This window comes from Populus alba, chromosome 10 (assembly GCF_005239225.2).
Source record: "Populus alba chromosome 10, ASM523922v2, whole genome shotgun sequence".
Lineage (NCBI taxonomy): Eukaryota > Viridiplantae > Streptophyta > Magnoliopsida > Malpighiales > Salicaceae > Populus > Populus alba.
In genome coordinates, this window is record NC_133293.1 from 1,518,997 (window position 1) to 1,535,320 (window position 16,324).

Sequence of the window (16,324 nt, forward strand, 5' to 3'; positions counted from 1 at the left end):
TGGTGCCGTTTCCAAACGGCACCGTTTTGCGTTTTTTTTATAATATATTTTTTTTGAATTTTATTATTTTTTATTATTTTTTATGTGGGGACCCAAAAATGGGTTACAACACTATTTATGTCTATTATTGATCTATAATGAAATTCAGCTTAAAGAATTTCCTACTTTTCTTGAGTCAACCCTTTGGATTCTCTCCATTATAGCTTGACAATTCTAAATTAGGCAAGGTTACCTCCTATACCTTTTCTCTTTTGATTATTTATATGATGAGGAAGAGTTCCATCAATATATGTGTTAACTCTTCCCTTTCTATCAAACCTCCATTATTCTTAATAATACTTTAAATAAAGTTATGATAGAATTTAATTTTGAGTTCAATTGATCATTTTTTCTTGTGTTTGATCCTTTGTCATTGCATATAATTTTTCATTATTAAGCTTACTCCTTAACATTAATGATTTAAGACGAAGATTGAGGATGAGAAAAGAAGAAAATTGAGATAAAAGAGGTATATCATAATTAACTATCAAAATAGTGATTTTTATTTCCTTACTGCTCACATTTCCTAAACCAGTATTTATATACAACTTGTAGCCTTTAACTACCTAACCAATTATGACAGTTATTAACAAACATCTAATACAACCAATTATGCACGTGGCTTTATTCTTTACTAGTTGTTTAATTCCTCCCCTGTTGTTTATTTCTCACATGGAAAATTCTACTTCAATTGTTACTTCTTCTTGAGTTTAATGCTTGCTTAATGGCTAGACGTAATAGGTCATTGACATTGTCATAATTTAGTGCCCATCATCTCTCACCAAGCCAAACCTTAGTCATCGACAACCTCCATCTTTGTCAAAGATAGCTTTTTGCTACCTTGTTCCCACCTCCATCTTTGTTCAAACTAGCAACAACCTTATAATTCCACCTCCTTCATAATAATTGAAACCACAACAACCTTTTTATCTTGACACGTAATAACAGTGTTAAGCATACATGGCTAGAACCCAGCAACTATCAAATAGTCGAAATCAGAGTTTCCTTCCTCTCTAAAAAATCCTAAAATCATAACCCTTTTTAACTTAAAACCTATTAAAACCAATAAGTCCTTAGGCCACTAAATCTGCCTCAAAATAGCATAAATTGTACTTAAAACACCTTAGTAACAATCATTGTTGTTTTCCACCTAAAAACCAAGTTGATTATATATTTTTATAGATTTTAGTAGTGGAGCGTGAAGTAATGTAACACTAGTATAACACCTTTAACGCGCTAGTTCCAGTACCTTCTAGACATCTCTAATGACTCCTAAAGGTCAATTTCAAACCCAATATATTGATGTATTTGTTTTAAATGATTCATTGGATGTTTTGTTGATTTATGTATTTGCCTACATGCGGTTAATTTTCTATGTGTGAATTTATATTTTCTCATATATGGTCAATTATCCATGTGTGAATTTGTTCTTGTTGCTTTTGATTTGGACATGTTGATAAAATTTTCTTTCTATAACTCAAAGTTTTCCCAAGAGTTATAAATTCTACTTAGGTTTACCGAGTAACTTGAATGTTGCACTAAGGGTAATCAAATTTGTATTGTAAATATTGATGTAACATGTATTTGTATATTTATTGCCTTGTGTATTTGTATTTTGCTCCTAACTTAAATCGGTTTAAGTATCATAAATCCTAATTAGTATTTTTTAGAAGTTATATTAAAGGTAAACGAGTTGACTTTGTATATGAATACCAAGTTTTCATGTACTTTTATTTTCCTTAATCTTATATAGTTGAAACATTTCTTGTAACTTAAAATTTGGTTTAGTTATTGTAAATCCTAATAAGGTTTTTCCTCGAAGGTTGCCTTGAGAGTAATCAAATTGATCCTACATTTATGGTTCTGTTTTATGTTCTTACTTTTGACATGATAAATAATTTTAGGCTGGACCAACATGATCATACATAAGCCCATTAAAAGTATGAGGTGGCCTTCCGGTTCAATTTGAATATAACAAGAACGATGGATCAAAGTTAATTAATAATAACCATCCTTGTAGGTCTAGTGCCCTTGTTCAAAAAGTGAGTGTTTCTTGTTACTAAACCCATATCCCAAATCACTGCCCTAGATCTTAGTATTATCATACCTTAAATAACCAAAACATATATATCAGTTAGGCAAATCTTAGCATACATGCACAAAAGATACTTTTTATCATTAAAAACAAACACGAAACAACTTACCTTAGATATAATGTGGTAAGATGTTTGGGGTTTAATCTTTCATTTAACATAACCAACCCTTTTTGCATAAATCTTCAAAGACCAGTTTATGTTTCTAGTTACCTTAAAATTAAATGACGACTAATTTTTCTATTTTTACCCGTTTTACATATAGTTCGTTGAGATGTCCCATACGGCAACTTGTTATATATTATGTTTATATGGCATAATCAGATGATTTTTTTAAATAGCATTATAATTATTAATTTAAATAGAAATTATTTTAAATAAAAAAGTGTTTCTATCCAAGGAAGCTAGCCCCGCTCACCTAGCCTCTAAAAAGGAAAACCTACATGTTTTAGAAAGCCAAGCTCGCATGCCTAACTTTTTTATTTTAAAAAAAACAATTAAGGGCACAATTCATCATCCTTTCAACATGAAAAATTGTAATTGATGACCAATCATCTGCTACAACAACGACCATCTTTAGTGGCTTGAAGATTAGGGTCAATTTTTTAGAGCCCTAACACCAAATTTTTTACTTATTTTGACATGAAAATACCAAAAAATCCTTAAAACTTTAACATCTCATTTTCCAACCTAAGAACACCCTTATTCGATCACTCTAAAAACTAAAAATAAAATCAAACCTAAAAAACTTTACGAGCTCTAATTTTTTTTTTTTGCATGGTTAAAGAGCAAAACCACCTTCATTGAACATAATTTTCTAAAAAAACACCAAGATTATTTGTTGGAAGGTGGTTGACCAAATTCTTTCTCTGTCCTTTTTCTTTTTTTATGACTTTCTCATAATTTATGAACTAAAAAGTGATGAAAATGGAGATTGCGAATTGAAATATAAACACCAAAACTACATGAACTAAACATGTGAAAGTAAAAAAAAAATATAGGGATTAAAAGGAAATTTTAGGTATAAAAAATGCATTGTTTTTACAATGCAATCCACTTTGTTTTATGTCTTAATGAATAGTATAAAACACCATGAATTCACCCCAAATCTTTTAGTTATGTTCATAATATATATGTATGATATAAACGTGCATATCTCGAGTAATGTTTAGATCAAGTTTTAGGTTAACTTGGAGAATATCCATATCTTATTTAACATCCATCGAATTGATATTTATCGAGTTGAGAATCATTAATTTCAATACCAGAAAATTGGTCTAAAAATTAAAATTAAAAATAAAAATCAAATTAAGTAGAAAATTATAGGGCGTGAGTTTTTTGCTATAGTCATAGACACATTATATTGTGGATTGTTATAGTGAAATTATCATTTTGCCCTTTAGTTGAAAAAAATAAAAGCTTTAGTTATGGGGGTATTTTGGTCTTTTTCATATGCATATGGGTTATTAAAATATTAATCGGGGGTATGATAGTTTTTTTTCAATTTTTTTACAGTAAGAATATTCTTCTACCACAAAGGTCAAAAAAATTTAGAACTGTTGATGAAGGGATTTTTTTTGTCTATTCACAAACTTTAAAACAGTAAAAATACTTATTTACCCCCAAGGTTAAAAAAAAAATACTTGAGCTATTGATTAAGAGATTTTATGGTTTTTTCCCTTCTTGGGCTACAATTAAAATATATGCTTATCCTTAGAAAAGATAAAAGATAAGTTATGCATGTAGGGATGTTTTGGTCCTTTCACATTGGTTTATCTGTTATTTTCAAGGTAATGAGGGCATTTTAGTAATTTTACATTGGCTTTTTAATTTTTAATTCGGGAAAGTTGTTGATGCATGGGTGGTGTCCATACCCTTTGGTTGGCACATGCAACGCCACCCAATATCCAAATCCTACCTTTCATCGTGTCCTTAAAAGCACCCCTATGTCATCTTCCTCTTGATGTGGCGTGTGATGACGGGTGATAGATGGTTTGTCGTCACTAATCGTTTTTTCTCTTTTTTTTTTCTCTCTCCTCCAAAGAAAACATGTGTATGTCCTCTTTTTTTTTTTTTTTTTCGTTTTAGTCCTTATGTTTTTTTATTGCTTATTTTCATCCTTGGCTCTTTTAGAAAAGTTTTTTATGTTTTCAATTAGTCCTTAAATTACAATTTATCATTTTTTTTTTCCCAATCCGTTCCTTATTCTTTTGATTTCTCATTTTCACCTTTGGTTTTTTTTGTTAAAGTTTTATTGGTTTTCCATTTCATCATTTAATCAAAGTTTATGTTGTCTTACTTTTTTCAATTTAGCCCTTATTCTTTTGATTTCTTTTTTTCTTTTGTTAAAGTTTTCTTCTTTTCAATTTAACCCTTCAATTTAAATTTTTTTGATGCCCTCAAATTTATTTTTTATTTCAGTTTTCACCCTCATTCTTTTAATTACAATTTTTTATATGGTTGGTTTTTTTCCTATTACATTCGTCGGTGTTTGATTTGTTTAGGATTGAGCTTCATGGTTTTTTCTCTTGTCATGCTTCCGATCTAATGACACGAGTCACAAGTTTTAAGAGTTAATAGGTTAGAAATTCTTTTTTCATCATTTTCTTTTATGATTTTATTATTCTACATTATTATTTTTTAAAAAAAATCTGGTTTTGTGGTTACTTTCAATTGTTTTTCTATTTATTTGTCTTGGTCTAATTACCTAGACCATATGTTTTGCAAGCCTTTTTTTGATAAAAGTTTTTTTTTTAAAAAAAAATGATTTGCTTTGTATTTAATTTTTATAGGTTTTTTTTATTTTATTCTTTATTTTATTTTATATAGATAAGTTTTGTTTTGTAAGAAAACAATTATTTTGAAAATAATATTTCTAATATGTTCAGCCATGTTTTTTGTTTTCATTTTATTTCATTCACTTGGTTTCACATGTGTTTTTATTGTCTTTTATTAATTTTAATAAATAAATTTGGTGGACACCAATGAATAAATATCTTATTTTACGAGATTAAATATCTTGATTTATATACATCTCTTAATTAATTTATTTATTTTTTTTAGTTATTGTTAATGATTTTTTTTTATTTAATACATAGATGTTTAGATAAACTTTTTAATTTATAATTATAATTTTTTTTATGTAAAAATATTTATCAAAAGAAATTTATATATTTAAGTTTTTTTTTTTTTTTTTAAAAAATTATGAATCGGTGTAGAGTATGGGTCAAATGACAAGTAAAATAAATAAAATATGTAGGTGTAAATCGAAATAGTTGTAAACGACAACAAAAGAATGGCCGATTTTAAGGCCGGGTCAAGTGCCTGCACAAATCAAAGCAAATGGCATAGAAATGCGTGAGCTTCGGAATCATCGACGACCTCCAGCCATATCCAAATCCAATCATCTCTGGAATATTGCTTCCTATATATATATATATATATATATAAGAAACAACCAATAACCAGCTGACACGATCGCTTTGCTATATTTCAAATTTTCTTTTTTTTTTTTTTCCTGGAAGTATATATATCCGTAGCAGCAAGAAATAAAATAAAGAAAAATAGAATATCCAAATCTGGCTGCATTCGTGGCATGCCATCACCGAAACACGATCGTTAGGATATTTAGAACTTCGAGAATGAAAATAACATTAAAGAAATAGCAGCCAGCTCTCCATTTCCATAACGCGCAAGTATAGCGCGTGTATGCACGTTCAGCCGTGGATTCCACTGGTGTTTTTCTAATGGTATTATCACACGTGGCTGGACTCTTTTATACAAGGCTTACAAAAATAAAAAATAATAATAACTGGACAGGGACGTTCACTGCCTAAAGAAACGCGAGTGAAGCTAAGGGATTGGAGTTTGGATAGACGCAACAACAAACATGATTGCCCGCTTGCTATTTGTTTCTTTCTAACTTGAAACCGTCGCTCTCTGTGTGTTAAGACACGACACAACCTCGTTGAGACTCACAGGAAAAGAGAAAACAAGATTGAGAAGATCTCAGAAAGAGAAAATGGAAGGAAGCAGGACTAAGGGAAGAACCACAATTGAAGTTGGAGCTGATGGGGTGGCTTTAATCACCATCATCAATCCTCCTGTCAATTCGCTTTCTTTTGACGGTATCACTCGCTCTTCTGTTTTTTTTCTTTATTTGGTTCGAATTAAGTTAGATCTTGTATATGAGTTCGTTTTATGTGGACCCTTTTGATATTCAAGCTTGATTTCTTGTTTTATGATTGGGTGGTGGGTGACTAATTTTTATGTGTAGGATTAAGATTTTTTTTTTTTTATGAATTGGTGGTTGTTTTTGTTTCAGGAAACTGGATTCTGTTTACTACTTGGTCCATTTGATTTATCATTTCACATTTTAACTTCTGTTTACCAGGATAAATAAAAGATAATTTTAACAAGTTGGTGTGTAATTTGACAATTTAGGATGGCATGCTGCATCTTTTATGGGGTAAAGGGCCTCTATCCTCTTAATCTTGGTGTTATGATTGTATTTTCAAAGAATTAGGAGACTATCCTCGAGGCGTATTATCTCACTTTGAAAAATATTTACGTGATATGTGTAATGCTACAAGCCTGTTAACTTGGTTCTGATTTAAGCTAATGATTGGAAGCATTTGAAATTTCCTTTCGGGTTCCAGGTGTATTCTTATTCTACTCAAATTTGTGATACAATTCGCATAATATAGACTTGCTTGATGTTTCAGTTACTTATTTTTCAGTTAAACGATGTTCTTCAATGATAGTGATCAAATATGGAACTTATCCCTATTGCTTTCTGTCCAGTGTTGTACAGCTTGAAGGACAGTTTCGAGCAAGCTTTAAGAAGAGATGATGTGAAGGCGATTGTTATTACAGGTAACTATTTAAATATTTAGAGATCATTCATAAAAATTTCAAGGAGTTTGCATGACATCTCCAAGCATCAGAACTGAATAAGAATGTGAGATGCCAAGCTAACATCTCATGTTAATGATGCAGGTGCAAAGGGCAAGTTCTCTGGTGGCTTTGATATTTCTTCATTTGGAGGAGTTCAAGGGGGAAAATGTATGTTCAGTATTTTATATTTCTCATGCTCAAGATATTCTTACCTGTAACTCCAATAAAGTCCCCGTTATGTTTTCTCAGCGAGTGAACCAAAGCCTGGTTTTATATCTGTGGAGGTTCTCAGTGATACTGTAGAAGGTACTCTTTTGTTTATCCTTCTTCATTCCTGATGGCTTAAATGTCCTCAACAGAAGTTTCATCGACATATTTCAGCTATTTGAATAGTTGCTTTGCTTTCCAGCTGCAAAAAAGCCTTCGGTTGCTGCAATTGATGGCCTTGCCTTAGGTGGGGGACTAGAGGTTGCAATGGTATGTCTTGCTATATATTCTTAATTGTATCACTTTATAATTGATTTCTTTAGATTATCTAATATACTTGCTATGTCAGGCATGCCATGCTCGTATCTCAACCTCTACTGCTCAATTAGGCCTACCTGAACTTCAACTTGGCATAATTCCTGGTTTTGGAGGTATGTCAGCGAGATGTTTACATTTCTTGTTTTTTGAAGGTCCCCAGAATGACAGCCTTTTTCTGTTTCTAACATCTCAATGTGCTCTTTGTAATTTCAATAAAATTAAAATTTCTGCATTGTCGTTTGCAATTTCCTGTAATGGTCGGTGGTTTGCAATTTGGTTATTTTGATCAAGATGGTAACTGGTAAGGAAAATCTATAGATGACCTTTTTTTTTCTTGCATTGGTAATGTATCAGGTGGAAGGGATAGTAAAGCATAGTGCCCACTAAATTAGAATTGATGAGTATATAGAGTGAGTAATTGCTTTTGAAAGTTGTAAAATCTGCATGACATGACACCTTGGTGAATTTCAAAAGTTGAATGATAAATTTCAGCATAAGGATGTTCATTCTTGTAAAATCTAATAGCAGGTGTTTAAAGACAACATGTAGTAGGGAAATAAGAATGTTGAAATCATTTACTTTCTAGACAAATAGTGATAAATCAGTGATGATTTCGAGAGTGAGAAGTAGTTTTGATGGAGGACAAGGTGAAAATCAGTTGAGATGATATGGTGTGTGAAGACATGGTAACCATGAAATTGAGATAATGTGGCTCGTGATATGATATTCTCATTGGAAGGGATAGTGTTTGGTTTCCATCTTGTTGAGGCAAATGACCCAAAAAATGATTTCCATGGTCATGATATGAGAGCCTAATGACTATTCACAAAAACTAAATCAGAAATTTTCTCTCTTACATTATAGACTTGTCATTTATATTTTGTCGTTAAATATGCAAAAAAAAGAAGAAGAGGGTTTGTGTACAAGCAGCTCATTTAGCTCATCTTTTAGATTTAGCTCATCTTTTATCATTCTAAGTGAGTAAAACCTGTTAAAGAACTTGCTGATTAACAGTTGTAAACGCAAAATTGAAGGATGAAACTCATATCTTTTAATTAAGATTATAGGAATAATGGTTGCATTCTTTGGTGTTTATTGTAATTGTTTTAATTAAAAGAAAAGCTAAAATGCGTTCATTGTATGCCTTTGTTTATTGTGGATTGTAATAATAAAATGATGATCTTGCCCTTGAAAAAACTCTTAGAATGTTGCCTTTTTAGGGGTAAAATGGTTTGTAAATTTGTTCAGGGGTTTTATTGTCTTTTTATCATGTTTATGCACGGTAAAATGACTTTGCTACTTTTAAAAGCAAAAAATCATTCAACTCTGGTCAAAGGTCTTTTCAGGCATTTCACATTTTGATATACAGTAAAATTACAAATTTAACCTTGAAGTTAAAAATTTTAAGCCATTGTCATAGGGGGTATACTTGTATTTTCATATTGTTTTTTTCTTTTTTGTAATTGTTGGGTTTGTTAAGGGTGATAAAGTAATTTACCATTTAATTATTATTTTTTTGTTGAAAAAGCTATTGTTAGTTTATCGTTGGTGGCCCTTTCTCTCTGTTTTTTTTTTAATTATTATTTCTCTCTCCTACCCCCATAAAACTAAATTCGTCCCTGATTTTTGTTGGTGTTTCAGAATCCATCCTTTAGTTTTGATTTTTTTTTTTTTTTAATTTCAGTCATTTCTTTTTGGTTAAAGTTTTATTTATTTTCAATTTAGTCATTCAATTCTAATTTGTGTAGATGATATTTTTTTATTCGGTCCTTTTACTTTTGATTTTTTATTTTTATCTTGACTCTTTTTTTATAGTTTTTAATTTTATCATTCAAATCAAATTTATGATTTTTTTTTCAATAGTAATAATATTTATTTCAGTTTGGTTCTTCTTCTTTTGATTTCTTATTTGTTTTCTTTGCCTTTTTATCAAAGTTTTTATGGTTTTTAATTTTATCCTTCAAATCAAGTTTACGGTTTTTGTTATTCCAATAACAACAACAATAATGGTAATTGTAGTAGTTGTAATAACAACAACAATGATAATAATTATAACAATATTATTAATAATACTACTAATAGTGATGATAATGATAATGTTAATAATGGTGGTAATAATAATAGTTTATTATTATTATTATTATTATTATTATAGTAATAGAAACGATGAAACCAATAATAATGTTGATAATAATAGTAGTAGTAGTAGGTAGTTTTTTATAACAATAATAGTTGCAATGATAATAATAAGTGTATGATGATGATGATGATGAGTAATAACACTATTAATAGTAATGGCAATGATAATAATAATAGTGATAGTAATAATAATAACAAATGATAATATTAGTAGGATTGTAATAATGATAATGATAGTAATAATATTACTAATTGTGATGATAATAATAATAATAATAATAATAATAATATTTTATTATGATGGTTGTAGTGATAGTGATAGCAATAATTATTTATAGTAGTAATGATAATGGATAGTAACAATGCTAATAGGGCTAATAATAATAATATTGGTTGTAATGTGATAATAGTCGTGACAATAATAATAATAATAATGGTGTTGCTAATAATAGTGCTAATAATTATAACAATAATAATGATACTAATAATAATACGATTAACAATAATAATAGCAGTAGTAATAATTTGTTATAATAATAGTAATGGTGGTCATAACTGTAATAATAATAATGATTATAGTGATAAGAAAAAAAAAATAGTAATATTAGTGGTGGTAGTAATGATAGTAGTTATAACAATATTATTAACAATGATAATGATGATGATGATGATGGTAATAATGATAGTGATAGTGATCACGATAATAATACTACTAATAATGATGATGAAAATATTACTTATTGATAATAATAGTAATAGTGATAGTTGTAATGATAATGATAGTAGTAGTAATGATAATAATAATAACAATAATTATAATTATAATATAATTAGTAATGATTCATCATTCAAGGTTAGATTTGCTAGGAATTGAGCTTCACTGCTTTTCCATGTGTGGCATTTCTGATCTAATATCTTGGATTACAAGTTTGAAAAGTTTACTTGGCGTGACATCATCTTTTATTTTTTGCCTTATTGTTTTTTTTCCTGATTTTATTGTTTAACATTATTATTTAAAAATAAAAAGGGTCATCCAAGTTTCCTTTAAACCTATTAAATAAACCAATTTACATCGAATTTGTTCTCATATAGTTCAATTGGAAGCTTGCAATAGGCAAAGATCTAAGTTAAGGGCTTTAAAAGATTGATCTTCTTGCACGGGTTTAATAGCATTGCAAAAAAAATCCTTGCGCTCATAATGTTTTTTATTTATTTTATATTTTTAAAAAAGTGGTTTGGCCTGCGGTGGAGTAGAGCAAATGAACTAGTGTTTGCCTATTTGCTGTCAATTCTTCCTTTAAGAAAGATACAGTATACTTCTTGGATTTCACACATGGTTATTGATTGGACTCATTTTCCTCAAAAAAGGGATTTTTTTTCTTACTTCCAATCTCATGTATCTGATTGGCTCAGGAACACAGAGACTTCCACGTCTTGTGGGTATCTCAAAGGCCCTTGAAATGATGCTGGTATGTTGTAGCTAGGTCTTCTAGTTGCTTGATCCATGTGATTTCTATAGTTTCACAACTGTATAATATCTAACTAATCCTCCCCTCCCCTCCCTGCTCATAGACATCAAAACCAGTTAAAGGTGAGGAAGCTCATGCTCTGGGTCTTGTGGATGCTGTTGTTTCACCAAATGAGTTGGTAAGCACTGCACGTCAGTGGGCCCTGGATATCTTGGAGCGTAGGAGACCATGGGTTGCTAGTCTTTACAAGACCGAAAAATTAGATTCCCTTGGTGAGGCAAGGGAAATATTCAAGTTTGCAAGAGAACAAGTCCGGAAACGAGCCCCCAATCTCACACATCCTATAGTTTGCATTGATGTTGTTGAACACGGCATAGTTTCTGGTCCACGTGATGGACTCTACAAGGTCCCTTACCGGTCCTCATTTTTTTTTCTTCTTCCTCTAATTATAGCCAGTTAAACCGTGTGATAAGTTGTCTGATGTTGGCAGGAGCTTGAAAGTTTCCATGAACTTTTGCATTCTGACACCTGCAAGAGCTTGATCCACGTCTTCTTTGCTCAGCGAGGAACAACCAAGGTGCTAGTGCAATTTTACTCGTGGAATTGTTGGTTATCCATCTGCAATTTTCAGTAGATATAATATGGCTTCTACCAGCTATATTAATATGGTTTTGCCACCATTGATATTCTAGCAAGATATACATGGTCAAGTTTGCTAAGTCATCTTGTTGTAAAGTGTTTTGTGGATGCTCTTTTTAATCCTTGAAGTAAAAAGGTAGGTTCATTCATTCTGATTGAAGCCATGAGTTTCAGTAGAGAGGTTTTGTTTCTTGTTAATAAGTTCTTTCTTTGAGTGTGCACCAAAGTTAGTTTTCTCAAGAATTCAAGTGAAAAGAAATTGGTGCAATTGAATTTTTAGAGCTCTCAATACACGGAATGTGACTCTCTGGAATCTGAATTTGTGGAAGATATTTGTCTGTTGTTCAAGTTTGGTCTGGGCACTTGAACACTTCACATGCTTTCACTTCAAAATCTTGAGCAGCTCTTGATTTTGAACAGGTTCCAGGAATTACTGATCTGGGCTTGGTACCTAGACGAGTGAAGAAGGTTGCTGTGCTTGGTGGAGGATTGATGGGTTCAGGGATAGCAACGGCATTAGTTCTCAGTAATTATCCAGTGATCCTGAAAGAAGTAAATAACCAATTCTTGCAGGCTGGAATTGGTAGAGTCAGAGGTGGGGCTTGAGATCAGCTTTTAATTTTGTCATCTTGTAACCCAGCTCTCCTTTGGTTTTACTTAATGAAGTTTTATGGTTGTGACAAGCTATTCTTTTTTCATGCAGCCAATCTCCAAAGTCGTGTCAAGAAAGGAAGAATGACACAAGAAAAGTTTGAAAAAACCATGTCTCTTCTCAAGGGCGCCCTTGATTATGAAAGCTTTAAAGACGTGGACATGGTCATAGAGGTATACTTGTTCATTTGATTTAATTCTCTTTTGGTGCCATTGAATTTTATATCCTGAAACTAAACAACTTTATTTTGATTATTTGTTCTTGATGCTTGACACAGGCTGTGATTGAAAATGTTTCTTTGAAGCAACAAATTTTTTCTGATCTAGAAAAATATTGCCCACCTCATTGTATACTTGCCAGTAACACCTCCACTATTGACTTGAACCTGATTGGAAAGCAGACCAAGTCACAAGATAGGATTATTGGAGCCCATTTCTTTAGGTAATATCTGGTGTAGAGCTATCTTCTGTGATTTGTTAATGAACTGTGTTCTGACCGTTTGTTTTTGGCTTAACCAATCCTTTGTGCTTCTGATTCAGTCCGGCTCATGTTATGCCACTTTTGGAAATTGTTCGTACCAAGCAGACGTCTCCTCAGGTAATTGTGGATTTGCTAGATGTTGGGAAGAAAATCAGGAAGACTCCAGTTGTGGTTGGAAATTGCACAGGCTTTGCTGTCAACAGGATGTTCTTTCCATACACCCAAGCTGCTCTTTTACTCGTTGAACATGGAGCAGATCTTTATCAGATCGATAAGGTGATCACCAAATTTGGAATGCCGATGGGCCCTTTCAGGTAACTAATTTGTTGGGAAAATGTAACCATTTTTCCCTTGTTGCTTGTGAAAATATATTTCAGTTCATCTTGGTATTGCTTCATAAAATGTATAATTTATAATTTTTCACATTTTGAGCTCCAATTCTTTCACTTGTTCATGCAGGTTGGTTGACCTGGTTGGGTTTGGCGTTGCAATTGCAACTGGCACGCAATTTGTTGTGAATTTCCCTGAGAGAACCTATAAATCAATGCTTATCCCACTAATGCAAGAGGATAAGAGAGCTGGTATGTTTCCTACCTGGTTAATCAATTAGTTTCCTCCAGATGAAACATGAATAGAATGTAAAACTTTAGCTGCAGAAGCTTAGAAGCATGATTTGACTTTTTAATAGGATTTTCTTAATGACTGTTTGTCTCTGAAGCAATTCCATAATTACCATGTAAATTACAGGTGAAACTACTCGCAAAGGATTCTATTTGTATGATGATAGGCGTAAAGCTAAGCCAGATCCTGAATTAAGGAAATACATTGAGAAAGCAAGAAACATTTCTGGTGTTGCCAATGACCCCAAGGTATTATCTCTCGTTTTTCTCACTTACTGCTTGTAGTTTTAGGTGTCGATCTCGTTCCACCTTTATGGATCCTAACCTCAAATAACAAAAAGCATATGCTCGTGGAGCCATCTCTTGTTCATTCTGGGTCATTAATCTTTTTGTTACAGCTTGCAAAATTGCCAGAGAAGGACATTGTAGAGATGATATTTTTCCCAGTGGTGAATGAAGCCTGTCGAGTCTTTGCCGAAGGAATTGCAGTCAAAGCTGCAGACCTTGACATTTCGTCTCTAATGGGAATGGGTTTTCCACCTTACAGGTTTGGTTTTTACAGAGTGAAAGGGTTTCTTTCCACATTCTAGGCTCTTGCTTTAATCAATTTGTTTTATTTGGATCAGGGGGGGTATTATGTTCTGGGCTGATTCTCTTGGATCCAAGTACATTTATTCAAGATTGGAGGAATGGTCAAAGACATATGGAGAATTCTTTAAGCCCTGTGCCTTCTTGGCTGAACGAGCTGCAAAGGGTGCTCCTCTGGTGAGAGACCTGAATTTATGAAAAATGCATATTACATGATTAGAAAGTACGAGGAGTACATGAATCATAACATATCATGCATTGGTTCATCATCTGTTTTGCCCTTAAGATTGCATAGGACTCGTTGCTGAGAACTTATGCTGTAGAAACACTTTTTTTTTTTTTTGGAATAAAAGTTAAGTTGTATAGATCCAAAAAAGTACATGATTCGAGAGATATACCTCAAATATTACAAAAGTATTACAAAGGACCTAAAAGGTCAACAAAAAGGAAACAAGCTTGTACATCGAAAGAAAACATACAAAGCAGCATAAACCGTTCAGACGGTTGATGTAGAAATAATCAAAACTCAAGTAAGATCATCGCGCAACCGTAGAAACACCTTCATGCCAGATGAATTATACCTGAATTATAACATATTTCTCTCCCAACATTTCTGAAACCATACCCACCAGTTCAGAAGCAGACTTGTTTTTAATAACTGAAACAAATAAAAACCATGCAACAAGTTTGTATTCTCGATGGATCTTTTACACGATTATACATTGCTCTCGACAAGTCAGCTGTGTCGTGGCTCAATGAAGCAAGTGCCCATTTGCTTACCAACTAAAACATTTTTAGCTGATTGCATGGCTGTTCTTGCGAATCAATACTGGATCTCAAATGATGTTTGCTCTGTTTTGTTGCAGAGTTCTCCGGTGGACCAAGCAAAGTCTCGGCTGTAAGATCTTACCTGCCAGATGCATTGCCAACTATTGGAAATTCTTCTGTGGATGTTTCCCTTTCCTCCGTCGTGCTAGTTAGAGCTCTCAGTATATGAGCCAAATAATATACGTGTGATGAAATGACTATGCTAAGTTGACAAAATGTGAGAGCTAGACAATAATATTTATAATCAGGCGAATAAATACAAATTAGAATCTTAAAGCAAAGATTATTTTACTAACGTGGGAATGATGACCATTATTGATCTTGAGAGATGTTAATATATAAACAGTAAGCAGTGTGGTGAATCTGAACCCTGATTTGCCTCTATGCAGCTGATGGGGCTAATGGAAATTGCGTGATTTTTATTTGTTTCCCTCACCTGTGTTTCTTATTTCTGAGGTTCTGGTAATTATCCTTGATTTGCCACATTTTTTTCTGTTTAGAGCATAAAATATGGATGGTTATCTGTGTAGAAAATAATATTTTCAGTGTTTTGGTAAACATTATTTATTGAGGCAAGCAAGATAGATACAGAATGATCACTTCGATTTATTTGATAGATTATAGAATTAGACGTTAATATATTTTTAACTAAAAAATATATTTATACTTTTGTGGAGAACCTCAGGTTAATGATTGATATTCTCAAATCAGGGGGGGGGGGGGGAAGAGATTTTGATAATAAATAAACCAAAATTAAAAGAAAATGGTGGCGCCCAAGTCAAGCGGCTTCGAAATATATATTAACAGCAACACTTGGGTCCGTTTGTTTTGATATAGTTTTTGTGTTTGTGGTGTAAAAAATATAGTTAGATATTTGGTAATATATTAAATTATATTTTATATTATGAAGTTATTAAAAATTTGAGTTTGAAATGTAATTTTTGTAAAGTAGTTTTTATATATTTTTTTAAAATTCTATTTGTTTTTGTGTTTTGAAAGTATTTTGTTTTAAATATGAAAATTTTTTATTTTATTTTAAATTATTTTTTTTATTTTTAAATTATTTTGATGTGGTGATATTAAAATTAATTTTTTAAAATAAAAAAAATATATTATTTTAATATATTTCTAAATAAAATATATCATAGACAGTTACATTTAAATGATAAAACTGCATCACTCTATTTTTAATGAATAGCTTCACGACAAGTGCTTGCACGAGGACGCTATGAGGATAGTGGCGGGGGGCATGAGAAGGAACTCGCCATGACTTTTACCTAAGAAAGCAATTAGTACTGCAAAGAAGAACACATTTCTTGCTGCAGTCGGCAAGCAACGCAGCTACAGAAAATTAAG

General features: G+C 31.7%; 1 protein-coding gene across 1 annotated transcript; it reads left to right on the top strand.

Moving 5' to 3' along the window:
- Positions 1 to 6,003: 6,003 nt before the first annotated feature.
- Positions 6,004 to 15,403, top strand: LOC118036960 (glyoxysomal fatty acid beta-oxidation multifunctional protein MFP-a). The gene is made up of 18 exons (XM_035042830.2): positions 6,004 to 6,259; positions 6,936 to 7,007; positions 7,131 to 7,196; positions 7,278 to 7,334; positions 7,438 to 7,505; positions 7,585 to 7,666; positions 11,106 to 11,161; positions 11,265 to 11,567; positions 11,652 to 11,738; positions 12,221 to 12,395; positions 12,504 to 12,625; positions 12,730 to 12,893; positions 12,992 to 13,246; positions 13,392 to 13,513; positions 13,680 to 13,801; positions 13,951 to 14,099; positions 14,179 to 14,317; positions 15,007 to 15,403. The coding sequence occupies exons 1-18, from the start codon at positions 6,154 to 6,156 to the stop codon at positions 15,040 to 15,042; spliced, it is 2,181 nt and encodes a 726-aa protein (XP_034898721.1). The 5' UTR covers positions 6,004 to 6,153; the 3' UTR covers positions 15,043 to 15,403.
- The last annotated feature ends 921 nt before the right edge of the window (positions 15,404 to 16,324 follow it).

What these genes read in the sequence shown, in the direction of transcription:
- LOC118036960 (XM_035042830.2), top strand. Translation starts at nt 6,154, where the DNA reads ATGGAAGGAAGCAGGACTAAGGGAAGAACCACAATTGAAGTTGGAGCT. An exon ending in TCTCAGTGATACTGTAGAAG is followed by an intron (nt 7,335 to 7,437) that starts GTACTCTTTTGT and finishes TTTGCTTTCCAG; the next exon opens with CTGCAAAAAAGCCTTCGGTT. An exon ending in ACGTGGACATGGTCATAGAG is followed by an intron (nt 12,626 to 12,729) that starts GTATACTTGTTC and finishes TGCTTGACACAG; the next exon opens with GCTGTGATTGAAAATGTTTC.